At 44.4% G+C, this 17,669-nt stretch overlaps 1 protein-coding gene across 5 annotated transcripts in view; it reads right to left on the reverse strand.

Moving 5' to 3' along the window:
- Vps13b (vacuolar protein sorting 13 homolog B) overlaps window positions 1-17,669 on the reverse strand; it is a 568,282-nt gene that overhangs the window by 35,204 nt on the left and 515,409 nt on the right. For all 5 annotated transcript variants that reach the window (XM_076555926.1, XM_042264499.2, XM_042264498.2 and 2 more), the window contains 6 exons: window positions 17,074-17,275; window positions 15,776-15,964; window positions 14,262-14,408; window positions 12,226-12,506; window positions 10,001-10,128; window positions 9,627-9,826 (listed from right to left, as the gene is read on the reverse strand). In XM_076555926.1, coding sequence (XP_076412041.1) covers window positions 9,627-9,826; window positions 10,001-10,128; window positions 12,226-12,506; window positions 14,262-14,408; window positions 15,776-15,964; window positions 17,074-17,275 — 1,147 coding nt within the window. The remainder of the gene's footprint in view (window positions 1-9,626; window positions 9,827-10,000; window positions 10,129-12,225; window positions 12,507-14,261; window positions 14,409-15,775; window positions 15,965-17,073; window positions 17,276-17,669) is intronic.

A 17,669-nucleotide genomic window follows, 5' to 3' on the forward strand; every position in this document is an offset into this window, starting at 1 on the left:
CCCCTAGAAACCCTGAGAGGATCTGGGGGTACCAGAAGGGGCTTATAAAGCATTTTAGTCTGTTAGTCACACTAAAATAAAAGGTCTTCCTGTCAGTGAAATTGTTTATGCTGTCCCCTCCTCCAATCTTTCCCAATCCCCCCAACTGGTCCCCAGTTCCCATTACCATACATCCTGCCAGCCTGACTTCCTGTTGCGACTTATTTCCTACCCGAGCGCTTCTGCCCCACCTCAAATTTTCATGTTTTTTTCTTAGGTGGAAGAATTTAGGCATCCTTATCTTTTACCCCCGGCCTATTCTGACTACCTTTCAACAAACAAAACTGAAAATCCCACTGTCTTAGTGATGGGGTTTCTATTGCTGTGCTAACGACTATGACCAAAAGCAACTGGGGGAGGGAAGGGTTTATTTCATCTAAATTCCATCAATGAGGGAAGTCAGGGCAGGAACCTGGAGGCAGGAGCTGATGCAGAGGCCACAGAGGAGTGCTGCTTCCTGGTCTTCTCTCCGCCTGCTCTCTTAGAGCATCTCAGACCACTAGCCCAGAGGTGAGCTTCAACCAAAAATGTGTAACACGGGCTAGCCCACGGCCAATCTGGTGGGGGCACTTCTCAACTGAGGTTCTCTCTTCCAAAGGACCAGCCAGTACCTCAGGAAAAGTGTTTTGCTGAGCAATCCTGAAGGCCTGAGTCTGCTCCCAAAGACCAAAGACCACGTTAAAGTGAAAAGTGAGAATCAACTTCCAAAAGTTGTTCTTTGCCCTCTCCACTGTGTCACAGAGTGTGCATTCTGTCACACACACACACACACACACACACACACACACACACACACACACACACATACACACACACACACTCATTCAAAAATACGTAACATTTTTAGAGACTTTTCCTTCTTCAGAGAAACTCTATTCTTAAAAAATGATAAAAGACAATAGTTTCCTACTTGTGAAATTTTACATTAAAGATGATATAAAACTTACCTTGAGCAAGGAATTGTTATGTCTACAATGACCTAAAGATAATTAGGCATTTTATTTTTTCAGCTGACTTAAGCTCTGACTTATTTTTCATAAAATATTCATCCTCATATTGGGAAGAATAAGTTTAAACCTTGTTATTTATATATGCATGTATGAAGTACTAATTTAAAAGTTTTCTTCAAGTTTCTGAGGTGGTTTCATAGAGCCCAGGTGGTCCCCAAACTTGTTTTAGAGCCAAGGATGAGCCTGACTCCTGATCTCCTGCCCCAGCTGCTAAGTGCTGAGGGTACAGACACACACCACAGGCGTTTTCTTTTGGGACAGGTTCTCATGTAGCCCGCACTGGCCTCAAACTTGGTATACAGCAGAAGCTGGCTGCGAACGCCTGACCCTCCTTCCATCTCTCAAGGGCTGGGATTCTAGCATGCAGCAGCGCAGCCAGCTGTGCTGAGTTCTTTAAAAAGCATTTCAACAAGGAGCACTGATATGTATATGTGTTGTAGACTGCCTCCAAAGAGGTGTGTGAGTGTGCCGAGCCACTGACTCTCACCCAGGGGAGAACAGGGAGATACAGCCTGCTGTCAGCCATGCTCAGTTCTACGCTGTCTTTGTGCTGGATGTTGTGTTTAAGTTTTGGGTTTAAATTCCCAGTCTACTTCCTCCAGCTCAGGGTGCAGCGTCTACACTGAGGGGCTGTGGTGGATTGAGGGGCTGTGGGCAACACAGAGTGCCTGAGACAAGCAGCGTTTATATATATGTATATGTATATGTATATGTATGTATGTATGTGTATACACACACACACACGCATTTATATCAACATCATATGAGGTGTTTGTTCTGGGGAAATATTGACACTACCTGAAGCAGAGACAGGGCCGGTGTGCTCAACCTTTGACAACACAATAGTGTCATCTACAAAGTTCATGCTCAAATCCACACAATTGAGTACCACAAATTTTCAAAACTCTCTTAGCAAGTTTGTGATTCTCTGTTGGGCTGCATTCACAGCTACCCTTGGCTGCACATGGTCTAGGAAATGTCATCTTAGTTGCAGACAGGTTGAGGTTGAGGTGCTTGTATAAAGTTCTTTGGCTGAGAAGTTTGGTAGATGGCCAAAAGTACAGACTTGGAGCTTAGGAGAAATCTGAGGGCCAGAGAGAAGTCTGGGCATGATTGTGTGGTAGACAGTAGCTGATGCTGTGGATTTAATCAGATTTCCAAGAAAAGAAAAGGAGAAAGATAAATTTCTAAGATGATTAAAATAGAAAATCTTGGAGAGGGGATGAGAAGAGAGCAGTACATATTCTGGATATAATTTCACCAGCTATATACTTTTTGAAAAAACATTTAAGAGATATCTCTGCTCCTAACTATCTTGGAATGGTTGTGACTCAGCCAGAACAAACTATGAACACATAAGGAGGCTCTAGACCAGGCCACTTGGCAGACACTTGGAAGTGGGTGTCAACTTGCTGATACCACTTCTGGCCCCAACATGGGGTTGGGGTGTGTGTGAGAAATAAGCAAGAAGCTCCAATACCCATACTACACAGTTTCGAAGTCAGATCCCCACACTGGTTGACAATTTCTTCCATACTCAAGTTCCGGGATGGAGGTTAGATACTAGCTGTGTCAAGCACCAGTGTTCATGGTGACTCCTTGTGATATGAACTGATTGTCATCTGTGTCCTGGTTCATTATAACCCTTAATGGATGTGTCTCACAATATTTTTATACATGTGACATGTTCAGCATAGTTTAAAAATGCTTTGGGGCCCACTGTCTTACTTTAGAACTGTGGAGTAGATGAAAGTACTGTCTGGTGAGTTACGGGGTGATCTAACCCAGTTATGAGAAAAGTGTCCAGGGGTTCTCCACAGGAGAACCTTGGGTTTTCTCACTCAATATACATATTACTGGCTTGGGTGAATATGGAGAATATATGTTCACCACATCTGTAAAGGACATAAAACTACCATGAATACTTAATATGTTAAATGACAGCCTCCACCCCAGTTTTTTTTTTTAACAAAAAGTAATTTCAATAAGATAGGCTAGGCCAATATTAACAAGACTTAATGTACTGGGAATAAATGTAAAGTCTTATCGTTGGGTTCAAAAAGTCAACTGTATATAGCAAGTCATATGATAAAGACCTGGGGGAACAAACAGTCTGAACTTGTAAATAAAAAGTTTAGCCCAGTTCCTGCTTTATTAATGAAAGGAAAGGGAGGAGTAGCTGGTTAGACCACATTTAGAATACTGTGTGTAATTCCGGCTGCCAGATTTTAAAAAAGGAACCTAACACGCTGGTGCGTTCAGACAAGGGTAAGGAGGGATATGTCTGGAGTCACACTTGCTGAGGAGTGATTCAAGGAGCCAGGATGTCTGGCTTGGGTAAGGAAACACTTAGAGGTTTAGGCTGCCGTCAAAAACCTGGAGTGGGACGGTGGAAAGGAGAAGTAAACACTCACTCTGTGATGCCCTGGAGCAGTGGCTCTCAACCTTTCTGACACTGGGCCCCTTTCACACGGCTCCCCATGCTGTGCTGACCCCCACCATACAATCGTTTCATTGCTACTTCGTCACGGTAATTTGGCTACCGTTATGAATCGTGATATCTGAGGTGATCCCTGTGAAAGGGGGTGGAGAACCACTGCCCTAGAGAACCACAAAGATAAAGGGCAGATGCTACTGAGACAGCTTCCAGCTAGAAGTAAGAACGAGGTTCCTCACCATCTCCAATGGCAAGGCCACAAGGGTGACACACGGATGCTTTGAGATGAGATGCCACTGAGGGGGCTCTGTACTAGGCAAAGGGGAGATTAGAAAGCTTGTCTGACTGAAGCTTTGGTGAACTTGCAGGTGATGGCATCTGTAGCCAAGTCAAGACCCCAAAGGCCAGTCAGTGACCTCTACCTGGTGGAGGGAGAACAGAGTGGGGAACTCCTGAGTAGCTCCAGGTGCCAACCAGCTGGAGTTTAGTGTTAGGTCACTTAACTGATTGCACGCTGTGAGCCTGCAGCCTCTCATCAGTAAATAAACTCTAAAGCTACTGGCTGAGAGCCTGTGGTGATCAAAGGAGCTGCCTAAGATTCACTATACTTAACTACACTTATCTATTTACTCAAGCGGAGAATACACCGTCTTTGGGGACACGTTAGCAGTACCACGTTCTTATAACCCCAGTGATGGGGAGGTGGAGAGAAAAAGCTCCCGGGGGCTCCCAAGCTGGCTAGCCTCATGAGCCCCAGGTTCCAGTGAGAGGCCCTGTCTCAATTTTTTTCCTTAGCCAGGTGGTGGTGGCACATGCCTTTAATCCTAGCACTCAGGAGGCAGAGGCAGGTGGATCTCTGTAAGTTCGAGACCAGCCTGGTCTATGGAGCGAGTTCCAGGACAGCCAGGGCTACACAGAGAAACCCTGTCTCAAAAAACAAAACAATTTTTTCCCTTTGTCATTTAGTGGCTCAGAAATGGCTGCCCACAGGCAGTGGGACAAGGCTTCCTGGGTGAAGTGCCTGCAAACTAAACGTGTGGATTTTGAGTTTAGATGCTAAGAACACCTGTGACTCTCAGTGTTCCTACAGCGAGTTGGAAGGTGGAGAAAGTCCCTGAAGACTACCTCAAACACAGTAAAAGGTAAGGACTCTGACTTTCACATGTACGCCATACACGCATGCACCCACACTCACATGTATGCACAAAGAAGGATAGAAAAAAATGAGTCTGCATAAAGATGTAGTGACTTCCAATGATATTAAGATGAAGCCCAGTCTCTGCAAGGTCACACATGGTCTTAGCAAATCCTAAATGCCCAGAGCCTTCTGTTTTCTCCTTTCCTTTACCTGGCATCACAGCCACGTTGGCATTTAGTGCCCTAGAAGGACTATGCTCCAATCTGCGCTCCGGAGCTTCCAACATGTTCTTTCTGCTTAGACAGTTCTCCCACCCTCCTGTCTAGTTCACGCCTTTCCAGCCCTGATGGCGCTGACGGCAGGCAGGTCCTCGCCCAGAGGCACACTCCCAGCCCCGTTTCCCTTGAGGGCACCTGTCTCCTTTCTCCACAGTACCATGAGAGCGGACTGCTTGTTCTTACCAATGACTCTTTCACATGTGAACTTGACAGCAGGGACTGTGACACCTGGGTCCAGTAGCACCAGGCTTGATGGCTGGCACGTGTCATAACCCAGTACCTGTACTGAATGGAGCAGGCTGGGCCACAGTTGCTAGTTACACAGTAACTTCTATGTGCGCTCCACATCTTGATTTGGCTTTTTCAACATACCATTGACTAACTACCCAAAATAAGGTTCTGACTACCAGAACTGAAATCCCATGTGCTATGGCAGGGTCCAAACCATTCTGCTGATAAGATCAAAACAATGACTTAAAACTTGTTCCTTAGGCCATCACTGTTTACTGAGATTCTCTGTGCCCAAAGAATCTTCTTTGTGAGATTATAAAATTATTTGTATGTGTTGTTTCATGTACCCCATTTCAAAATTATAAAACATAAGACTGTCCGCTGTACAAAATAGCCTGGAGATATAGCTAGGACTAACACAAAGTCTGGACCCATCACAAATTCTGAGTGACTTCGTTCTGCTTATTTAGGTCAGTGTTTGCCTCGTGTCCTGTCCCTGGGACCTCGAGCTGAGGAGTGCTCCCGGAGGACAAGGCAATGCTTACCAAGAACTGCCTTCCCCTCAGGACTCGGCGACTTCTCTCCCCAGGGTTTATATGCCTGGTTATTATTGAGAAGAGGTGTGAGAGGTCTGAAAGACATCTCCTTTCCGAGGAGGAAGTGCGCCAGTCTGCAGGACATATGATATGGCACACAGCTCCTAAAAGACGAACGGGAACATGAGCCTCCACGGTCCTCCCCCACGGGTGACAAGGTGTCGGAAAGAGCACCTCTTCTGAGCTTTGAAGTGTCCCCCAGTACAAAAGGCTGAGGAATTTAAAGCAAATGGGAACTCCCAAAATACAGTTTGGCAGACAGCATGCCTATGGTAAGGAATTCCCTAGTCATACATGAGTAAGATTGCAAAAACGCTCAAGCTGATGCGGGGGTGGGGGAGTGGGGGGGTAGGGGGGGTGGGGATCAGGGACACTTGGGGACTGACAGGACTTATATGGGAAGTACTGAGACTGTAGCCATCTGAGGCTGCACAGATGCAGCCGAGTTTCAGCTCAGATGAGGACTGCCAATGTAAGGCTCCGTCCCAGGGACTCAGGGAATGCATCTCCACAGGCTGCTCACCCACTCTTTGTTCTGTTCCCCACCCTTCATCTGTGTTCACAGCTATTGCTCCTCTCAGACCGCTACCCTCTTTTCTCTCTCTTAGCAGACCATTCATTATCTACTTCATAAACTCTAGTCTACTAAAACCCAGTCACTCACTTTTCCAGGCTCCCCCGTCTGCATGGCTCCACCCACTCCTGTGCCCACTCCGGCCTCTTTCCCCAGCAGAGAAGTGGAGGTGCCCCTCTGGCGGGTGGAATTACTCTCTCGTTCCTTGGCTTTGTCTTTCCGGGCACTGTCTCCTTCACTATCCTCTCACTTGCTCCTCTTCGGGCATGAAGAGTTGCCCCGACACTGGCCTCACATTTACGGCCACACACATGCTCACCTCCTATGTCTTCGGGCCTTCTGCTTGCTCCCAGCCTGCAACTCCCATTATTGCCTTGCCCTGGCTTTGGGCTGGACCTTGTAGTCAGGCTCATGCTGAGGACCTTCCCGTCACCATCTGGCCCTTTCCTCCTTGTCTCCTTTGGTGCTCTGTGCTCACAGTCACACCTGAGGCTCTCGTGGCCTCCTGTCTTTTGGTAACTATTGCTTCTTATTCCATCTGTTCACTGGGTCATTAACTTACTCAGCTGACCTTTATTAAGATCTCAGATTAAGATGACAGGCACTTGGCTGCAGGCTGTGGATGGGGTATGAGGATATGATAGGAGATCATTTAAGTACAAATTAGGTGGGTATCCACAGATTAATGGATAAAGAAAACATCATCTATCTAAATCTACCTATCTATCATCTGTGATCTATCTATCTGTCTGTCTGTCTGTCTGTCTGTCTGTCTGTCTGTCTACATACCTATCGATATATATCTCCACAATGGTATATTATTCAAACATAAAGAACTAAATTATGTCACTTGCAGAAAAATGGATGGAACTGGATATCATCATATTAAATGAAATAAACTAAATTCAGGAAGACAAGAATTGTATGTTTTCTCTCTTTTACAATCAGAGTATATGATATACATGTATAAAAATATAAAAAAAAAGACAAAAATCCTAGTAAGAACATCTATGTACAATTTGATATTAAATAAATTAGTGAGTATGGCGACTTCTTTGGAACTGAAACAACACCTCAATGGTTTGTATTTGTATTGTAAAACTGTCTTGGATATTTTTTCATTCAAGTTGAATAAGTATCCCATAGAGGATTCTGGATGTTTAATGCTTAAAGAAAAGAGAAGTTCAATTAAAATTACAAATGCTATACAAGACCATGGAGGGCCCAAAGAAGGAGGCAGGAGACTGTCAAGGGGTTCTTATAGGTCCTGAGAGGAGAGTGTTCCTGAGGACCAGGAAAGAAAAGTCAAGGGCGTCCAAATAAGGACCGGCATAGGCAGCACATGCTGGAGCTAGGCAGGGCTGGATACACTCTTAGGGTCTTCTGAACGCATGGGATTTAGGTCATGCTACTGTTGGAGGGCTCCCCTCCCACATCTAGAGCGAGTCATAACTTGCTTGGCTGCTGTAAAGCTTAAAGAAGAGTCAGGGTGCTCAGCACAGCCTCAGACACAGAGTGGCTGTCAGATGCTAACTATTATTATTCTCATAAACACTTTATACTTTTAACACATACTTATGGCCATTACAACAGGTCATATTTTACAACCTTTTGTGAAGAATAACTAATGTGAAAGACCTGTAAGAAAGTATAAGCACAAATTTATTCAGTCATAAAAAGCAATGATGTTCTGATACATGCTATAACATAAATAAGCCTTTAAGACATCTATTCCATGAAATAGACCAGGCACTAAGAACAAATACTTCATCATCTCCTTATCTGAGATGCTTAGAGTAGACAAATTCATGGAGACAGAGAGCAGACTAGAGGCTACAGGGCAGGGGAGAGGAAGATTACAGTTTCTGTTGGGAGTGAGGAAAAGCTTTGAAGTCAGGTAGTCAGTGCTGTGGCTTGGATACAAAAGGCCCCAAAGGTGTATGTGCTAAAGGCTGGCTCTCCAGCTGGTGATGCTATGGAGGTTAGTGGACCAGGAGGGAGCTAACTTCCTTCTGGAGTCAGCCATCCCAAGTTCACAGCCAAATAGATGGTCAGGAAGTGGTTCCTAGCTGGATGAAGTGGGCTGCTGCAGGCATGCCACGGAGGGATGTATTTTGTTCTGGTCGGGTCTCTGCTTCCCCTCTCTGCTTGCTGCACCCACGGTGAGAGGCTTTGCTCTGCCATATTCCTGCCTTATCACTGGCCTAAGAGCAACAGAACTGGTCGGAACTAAAAGCTCTGAAACCACAAGCCGGAACCAATCTTTTCAACTTATGCTGATTTTCTTAGGTGTTTTGTCATAGTGACAGAAAACTGGTGATTGTACAACATTGTAAATGTATTTAAATTTTAAGCACAACAGGGAAAAAAAGCTATGTTCAAGTGTCATTTCAATAAAAATCATGCCAGGAACACTTAGAGTAAAAGATAGGATATTTTATTGCTGAAGTCTAAAAACATATTTATAGATTACTAGCATAATTTTTAAATTGGCATGCTTTCAAAAGATGGAATTAATCTAGAATCAATGCTATAAACATCTGAAAACCTGGACAGCTGAACCTTCCATACAAAGAAGTCTATAATTGTATTGTATTTTTGACATGTATTAGATCTGAGATGGGTTCCCCTCATGTGACTGGTATTTAAGAATCTAGGGCCTGATGAAGTTATAAAAATGTATATACAAATGCCCTCACACTGAGACAAGTTTAGCTGTGATTTTTCATTTTCTGACATGTATTTATTTATTTGTTTGTTTATATATTTGTGCGTGCGTGCGTGCGTGCGTGCGTGCGTGCGTGCGTGTGTGTGTGTGTGTGTGTGTGTGTGTGAGAGGACAGACAACCTGTGGAACTGGTTCTCTTCCTACTACATGCATCTTAGGGATTAAACTAAAGCCATCAGGCTTGGCAGTAAGTGCTTTACCTGCTGGACCATCTTGTCAGCCCAACAAGTTCAGCATTTAGAAATCTGAGTTCAAAATCTAGGACCCATCTTGAGGTAGAAGAGAACTGATTTTCACAGATTATCCTCTGACCTTCACATGCACCACACACATACACAAATAATACACATGGGAGGAAAGAAGGAAGGAGGGAGGGAGGGGGGAGGGAGGGAGGGAGAGGAGGAGGGATGAAAGGGATGAAAGGAGGAAAGGAGGGAAGGAAGGAGGGAGGGAAGGAGGGAATGAGGGAGGGAAGAAGGAAAGGAGGGAGAGGGAAGGAAGGAGGGAGGGAGGAAGAGGAGGAGGAAGGGAGGGAGGGAGGGAGGGAGGGAGGAGGGGAAGAAGGAAGCTGTGTTCAGAAAGAGCAGTCACTGACCTGTGTTCCTTGACTGTTCATGTCGACAGCATCACTCCACTCCGCTGTCCCTTCTTCCGTCACTTCCGCTCTCAGAAGGAGGCTGGGAAGTAAGTCTTTGGTCTTGCAGTCTGGGTAACTGATAGTCTGGTGATACAGCTCATGATGAACTGAACTCTCAGGAGGGATTTTTTTGCAATAAACCTCAAACTTTGGAATATCTGAAATGTTAAAAAAAAGGGGGGGGGCATGCAGACCTCTGTTTTAAGGACAAAGACTTAGGGACATCAAGCACTGGAAGGAATGAATGATGCTTTAATAAGTATTCTTCATAGGGCCACAGATTCCCCAAATCTGTGTCTTCTATCATTTCCCTTCAGGGCTGCGAAGCATACCTCTTATGTTCTCCTTTATGAGAATCGGCACTGGACATCTGCTGTGGAGAACTACTCGAGGACTCGGGTCTTCTGAGATGGTTAAATAAGTGATTCCAAAGTGCTCTTGATAGGTCAGTGCTAGTGCCCTGGGAGAGACCAGAGACAGCACGGTTTACAGGAGCACACAGGCTTCTCTCTGGTTCGTGTTTACTTGAATGCACAGATTCCAAACTCTGGAATGCCTCTTTTCTAACTCAGAGGGTATGGTTTCCAGAAAAGGAGCCTGTCCCCCACTGAATAGTTGGGGTACATAAATGTAGGTTTACTAATTTTATAGAAGTAGTAATATGCATTTATTATAAAATACTCAAAATGTGAAAAATGGCTTTAAATTAACCCCTCACGACACTGTCATCGAGACAGACAGCTGCTGGCCGTGGGCTGCCCTGCTCGTCGCCCTGGCTCTGTGCTCATTGCCTCACACTCTTCAAGGGCTGCACTTTCTTCCTCCCCAAACCAGTTTGGTAAAGAAAGAACTCAGCCACTTCTCTTTTTTTTTTTTAAAGAAATTTCTAGCAAATTTGTGTGTTTGTCCTATTTTCCATTTTAACGGCAGGCAAATCCATCAGTGTGCTGTCAACTTGCGCAGAATGACCATACTTTACAGGACGTACATTTGGCCACCAGAGCAGGCTGGGAGTCCTTGTTTCTAAGTAGTTGCACAGGTGTAGATAACTGCTATTATAAAGAGAAAACCACCGTCCTACAGATTACAAATGGTATTTATGTCTCAATAGAAAGAAAAATTCTGATATACTGCTCTAATTATCAAATTAAGAAATTAGGTAATTTGCCAAATGCAGCTCTTAGTTCATGATGACTAAAAAGGGTCAATGCTGCACCAAAAATTTCCCCATTTGCAGAGAGGCTTCCCCTAAAACTGTCCTTGTCTGGAGTGACAATGGGAAGTATCCACTAATATTTGGTGAAAATGCAGCCACCATGCTACCAAATGTCCACTGCTGGACTGAGGTGGGAAAGATGAGGAGCCCAGAGAACAGAGAGGACATTTCCTTTCAGAGTGAAGTCTTCACCCAGACAAGGAAACTGTTTTCAGTTTCATTTGGAAGGGCTGGGCAAGCCAGCTTCCAATTTCCTTTTGAGCCACAGAAGCTGGGGCCAGGACTACAGGGTCATACTTTTAACTTACTTAATATTTGCACAGAAGATTAATTTATACTGTGAGTCTTAGCAAATTTAAACCTAATTTCCACATGTTTTGTTAAAAATTTTGACTTTCCACTTAAAAATAATTCACATACCTTTCAAGAGAACTCAACATGCTTAATGTTCTCTAAAACCAAATACAAAGCAACCATCATCACGGGACTAGGAGTGAAAACGATTTGTTCATGGGGTCTTCGTGACACGAGAGAGGAAAAGTGTGTGTGGAGGGGACAGGGCCGGCCGTTTCGGAGATCTTCAGTTAGGCTGCAATCTTTAAAATGGTTACTACGAATCTCTACACACATCCAAAGAGTTGGATGGTTTAAATCCCAGTGTATGACTTCAAACCCTGAGAAGAAGGCGCCTCTCACAAGGTCACAGCACAGGGTCTTGTGTGGCTGCATGGACCACAGTAAGTTATTCCTGACAGCTGCAGAAAAGACCCTGATATGAAACAACCACAAGCTGCACGTGCAGTCGGAACAAACCGTACACGCCTCCGCCCAATCCTGTGGTCGTTATTTGCATAACTGGTAATCTGCAATTGGAACAGCTTGCGTGCAGGAACAGCCACAGCACAACATATTCCTTGGCTTGGGTTTATCTATGTTATTATCTCTCTAAATGTCTTCTGTAAAAAATTCCATTTTGAAGTAAAAGTAAAATACTGGAAAAGAAAAACTTGCCGAGTGTACTTTCTTCAATCTTTTGCCTTCCTTCTTACAGAGAGTAAGAGCTCTTAGAAGGATGTTTTGTTTTGTTTTTCCATTACCATACATCACTGCCATTCTGGTACACCACTGTTCCCCATCTCCCTGCAGCATACGGGACAAGGGGAAAATCTTCTAAGCAGACAACCTGTTTGTGATCATGACCTTTGTTCGACTGTATCCAATATCTACAATCATTAAAGATGAAAGGGGACCTAGGATCACATATGGGAGGGAGCACTGCTGTCCTGGCCTCCTGATGATCAGCAACAATGACAGGCAAAGAGCATGCACACTGTAAAATACCTGGTGCAGAATCCGTTCTCCCTTAGGGCTCCAAAGGGCACTGCTATACTCTGTCTAGGAAACTCTCGTCTAATGACAGCTGGCAGGCTCCAGCACGGAGAGCTGTCGGCACCTGGTGCAGGAGAAAAGCCCAGCAGTATCTGTTTCTGAAGCACGGCTGTGTCCACTGATGGCCCCACATCAGGCATGAAGTCCCAGCAAGGCAGGGAGCTGGATTTCATAGCAGGATGTTCTCCACCTGGACAAACGCTGAAGGTAGCACAGTCTGGAACGTGAAAATACTGGAAAGAAAAGACAGAGGAGCATGCTCACTCCAGCAGCACAGAGCAGCATCTATTCTAAGAAACCATAACTTTGTGATTTCACAGAGTGGCCAAGATGGAGACATGGTGAGCCAGTGATCCTGCCTCCACGCAAAGGCCCTGACGTGACAGTGATGGCTGTGGAAGCATCGGCTGCTTCTCAGGCAGAATCAAACAATATGGTGTCAGGTTGACCTATGAGCCAGTACCAAAGTCCCCTAGGCACTGCAAAAATCCTCATGGCCTGGGGAAAGAGATGCCATGCACCGGGGAAGGAGTCATGTGGGACAGGAGGAGTCTGCAGAAAGAGACCTCAACAGGACTCAGGAAAAGGCACGGGGGACTCACGGCAAGCTGTGAGGCTCACTTGCAGGAGGAACATGCTCTGAGCCCAGCCTTCAAATGGAGTTTTACAGTTTCCAACTTTAGAGCCTCTTCATATAAATATTTATTACCTTTTGTTTGTCTGTTTAGTGTGTCTGTACACACACACACACACACACACACACACACACACACACACACACACACACAACACACACAAACACGCACACAGAAGCAGGTCAGAGAACCACTGTGGTTCTCTCTACTGTGGGCTTTGCAGAATGATCTCAGGCTGTTAGTCTTAGTCAACGACTCAAGCCTCTGAATTTTAGACTTGAAAAAAAAAATCCCTACTGTCCCATAGTCTCCCAGAATAGCGAGGGACTCCATAGCTCAGAAAGATCCTACCTGCCTGAGGCAGGGTCACTGTTGAAAAGGGACATAGGGAGGAATCAGGCCTTTAATCCCAGGGAGTGATGGTAGAAAGGAGAAAGGTATATAAGGCGTGAGGACCAGGAACTAGAAGCATTTGGCTTGTTAAGCTTTTGGCTGGTTAAGCTTCAGGCTTTCGAGCAGCAGTTCAGCTGAGAGCCATTGGCATGAGGACACAGAAGCTTCCAGTCTGAGGAAACAAGACCAGCTGAGAAGTTGGCCAGGTGAGGCAGCTGTGGCTTGTTCTGTCTCTCTGATCTTCCAGTTTCACCCCAATAACTGGCCTCAGATATGATTTTATTAATAAGACTGTTTAAGATTCGTGCTACATCACTTGATCATTTGAGAACAACTTTTACGAGCTGAAAGGGACAATGTTGAGCACAGACTAAAGAATAATCATCTACTAGATGGTTTTAACAGCATGAAGAAACTTCTACATTGTTTTAAAACGCCTTTCTTTTTACCTTCTTAAACTATGGCTGCTGTTGTATTGTACAAATAATCACACTAGAAATCCTGATATTCTCGGATTTCTTTTCTGCACACGTTGCCACTGTAAGATGTTAACAAAAGAAACTGGCCCACGAGCACATTTGCTTGCCTGTGGACACAAAGCTCATTGCTCTCCGAGCCATGGCTCAGTTCAGGCACTAGCCTTCATGTTCATAATCCCACTCTGGAGCCACTACTGTGCAGTAAGTGACGAAGAGCCTGCGTCAGGACCATGCTGGCGCCTCTGAGGAGAGGCTGCGGAGGAGGGCTGGTTGAGCACCGTCCAGGGCTGCTGCAGCCAGCGTTCTGTTCACTTGCCACTGTGTACCTTCAACTTGCCATCGATGGTTTCAAATCCCGCACAAATGGGAGGATTTCTATATTCAGGGTTAATTTTTTCTTTGCCCTGGGCTGAAAAGAGTTGAGTCTATTTCTAGTGAATGGACAGAAACAGAGAGAACAACCATGTTATGGATTGCTTACCTCCTTTCCAGAACAGGGGTTGGAGACAGACAACTGTGGCTTATAAAATATCTGGTACGGTGTATTGTTGATTACTGTAGTCTTATCTTCAATCTGGATAATCTGTATGCCATGCTGCACCATGGAGGAGATGCAGAACTGACACAGCTGTGGGGAGCAAGGAAAGACAGCAGTGTTTATACACACACACACACACACACACACACACACACACACACACACACACACACACGGAGAGAGACTTCTTGACTGCTGTTTCTTTTGTGACAGTTTTTAACTACTGCCCAAGCTAGCCCCAATTTCTGAATCCCCAGGCCTCTATATTGTGCAAGTGCCTGGATTACAGGTGTGTACCACTACACCTAGCCTCAGCTATTCCTGAAGGGTTGTCTTATATATAGGTTTGCCCAGGACAGTACCAATTTTACCTTTTTCTGGAGTACGTGCTAGTATTCTCTGTTTGCAGAGAATTTGTTGATTAACAAACACAGAGCTCCACAATGATCAAGGTGCAGAGAGACTGCCTAATACTCAACCCTGCAGGGGATGCATGTATTCTATCACTTCCTAAGACTCGGGGTCATTGCAGAAGAAGGTGTGATTAGAGTGTGAGAGCCAGAGGCAGTGGCTGAGACAAAGAAATGGGGGCCATCTAGACACTGCAGGGCAGATGCACATGTGCTCTCATAGCAGCTGTGACAGTACACGCAAAGCTGTGCAAGCCAAGCCAGGACAAATTCCAGTATGGAGCTGGGAGCTGGGTACAGAATCCCATCCCCAGCAGTGAACTATCGGAGAGTGTGTGTGCTCTCTAAGACTGCAGCCCTCCACCCCTTGTAAGCTGTCCTCGATCCAGTGGGAGACCACACATCAAATAATAATATCTGGGCAGCACAAATTGGTCTCAATTTTTTTTAAAGGACACAAAGTTGGGTGGGTATGGTAGTAGGGGTGAATCGGGGGAGAAGGGTGAATATGATCGAAATTCACATTGTATGAAACTCTCAAAGAGCCAATAAAAAAGTTTTACAATCATGCGTTGAAGAATGTAATTCCTTCTTATAGCATTAATTCTACAAGAGAATCAAATTAGTCTTATCATTTTGGTCAGGATGCCCTTTCCAGCAAGATGACCACTCCTGTGCAGTCTTTGACATTTTCCTCAATGCTCACAGTGCTAGATACCCTACTTCCTGTTCTGAAGGAGGAGGTCAGAAGCAGTTTGTGAATATTCAGGAGTAAGTCCACTCCCCATACCATAAATCAAGTGACAGTGAGTGTTCTGAAACGGAGCAGTTACGGGGGTGAATTACGTAACCCAAGGTTTATCATCAGTAAGGGAAAAAAAAATCCACTGTAAAGCAGAAGTGTAGGAAGTGAAGCAACCAGGTATCTACGCTGTAAATGACTTAGACAAATGGCACCAGGAGGGGCTGAAGGGGGAGGCAGACGCACGGACACAGTCTAGGAGAGTGGCCGATTATCTCCCTGCAACACAGCCATACAGACCTTACCTTCTGATGTCCCGGGAAGGCACCGAGTCTGATCTCAGCATCAACAAACGCTTCCTCATCCAGCGTCACTACTTCACCGTTCCCGCTGTCTTTCCACTTCGGAGAGGTCAGGTTATGGACCAGTTTAATTGCTACTGATTTGTGCACAGTGTTTGTATTTGCCCAGTAAATTCCTATTTGAAAAGCTTCCTGGAAAAATAATGCCTCAATTTTATTGTTCTTAATTCTTCCATATTTTATTCCAGGATTAAAAAAACATTATACAAAGGCAGGTGTAGCCGTGCGCACCTTTAGTCCCAGTATTTGGAAGGCAGAGGCAGGCTGATCCCTGAGTTCGAGGCCAGCCTGGTTTACAAAGCAAGTTCCAGGACAGCCAGGGCTACACAGAGAAACCCTGTCTCAAAAAAACCAAACCAAACCAAACTAAACCAAAATTATACAATAGGTCTATTAAGGCAAACAAATAGTCCCCTGTACTTTTTTTTTTTTTGTAACAACAACATGTATTTAATTTTGGTTTCCAATATCCTTTTTGGTTCACAATGAAATTCAAGTTCATGGAAGAGAGAAAAACCAAACTCAAGCTGTGACTACCCCATGAATTCCAAAGACTTAAAAACTGAGAGGTTCCATTTCATTTGACATCAGAATAATATGCAACATTAGGTCCATACGAGCTAACATTCCAATTCAATAAGGTGATGGCATCTGATTGCTCTAAGAAGTAGGAAATATACAATTGAATAAAGATGTTTATAAACTGGAACTCAAAAAGAAGATTCTGAGATTGTTCTCGATTAGAAAATACTTTTTAAGATTTCCTTATAAATTTGTATTTCTTCTTGAAATGGGTTAGCTTTAAAAAGTTAGTTCTCTGGTGTCTTTCTGTGAATTTTGATTCTGGTGAGGATTTTCTACCATGTGTCACTAATGATTCTATGGTGTTATAATCACCAAGTAAACTTTCACAACAAGTCCAGTGATAAGGAAAAGAGGCTCAGTGTTTAGTGTTTAATACAGCTGTTGTGCTTGTCAAGTATCTTGTATACAATGAGAATGAGAATGTAAACAGTATGTGTTTTTAGATGTAATGATAATTCAGTCATGGGTAGTACTGCTGATGAGGAAAAGCACATCTGAAAAATGTTTCAATATCAAAGAACATTCCATACCCTTTATGTATGCACCTACCAGGTCAGTTTTCATAAGTGATTCATCCTGTTAAGATCCTAAGAATAACCTAAGAATAAAATCGAGTTATTAAGGAAAAGGAATGTGCGAGTTTTAAGTCATATTACCTGAAAATTAGGAGGAATAATAATTTTGCCAGCGGGGACCTGTAGAACAATCTTCTCTCCTTCAAATAGCCAGAGGTCCCACTTGGACTGATTGATAAGCAGGGCCCAGGGCAGCAGTTCTATCAGCAGGGTTCTCACATATGGCTTCCAGACCGACAGCTTCACTCGCATTGGGCTATCCCACTGACTCAGCTGTTCATTCCTGTTCCAAATAACACATCCAAGTGACTCACTGAAACATGATGAGTTCAGAATTTATGAAGCATGTCTAAGCATTCCAGACACACAATGCTCCCGCAGAATACCTTGGCATGCCACACTCACCCAATGCTGCATCTGCAAGCACAAGAAAGCAGCTTGTCATGTAATGAAGCTTCACCTTATGAGTAAAGATATTCATAAGGCTAAACCAAACTGATGACATCAGAGTCTGGAAGACGCTTGCAAATGGTCTTCTCCACCGCATTTACTGTATCTGGCACAATGGTTAATCAAGCTATAAGCCTGACTGGACTGAGAAATACATATGAGATTCCCAGCAAAATACCTCTGGGTATGCTGATGAAGTTATTTCAAGAGAGGATTAATTCTGAATG

Source organism: Peromyscus maniculatus, chromosome 20, assembly GCF_049852395.1.
Source record: "Peromyscus maniculatus bairdii isolate BWxNUB_F1_BW_parent chromosome 20, HU_Pman_BW_mat_3.1, whole genome shotgun sequence".
NCBI classification, from domain to species: domain Eukaryota; kingdom Metazoa; phylum Chordata; class Mammalia; order Rodentia; family Cricetidae; genus Peromyscus; species Peromyscus maniculatus.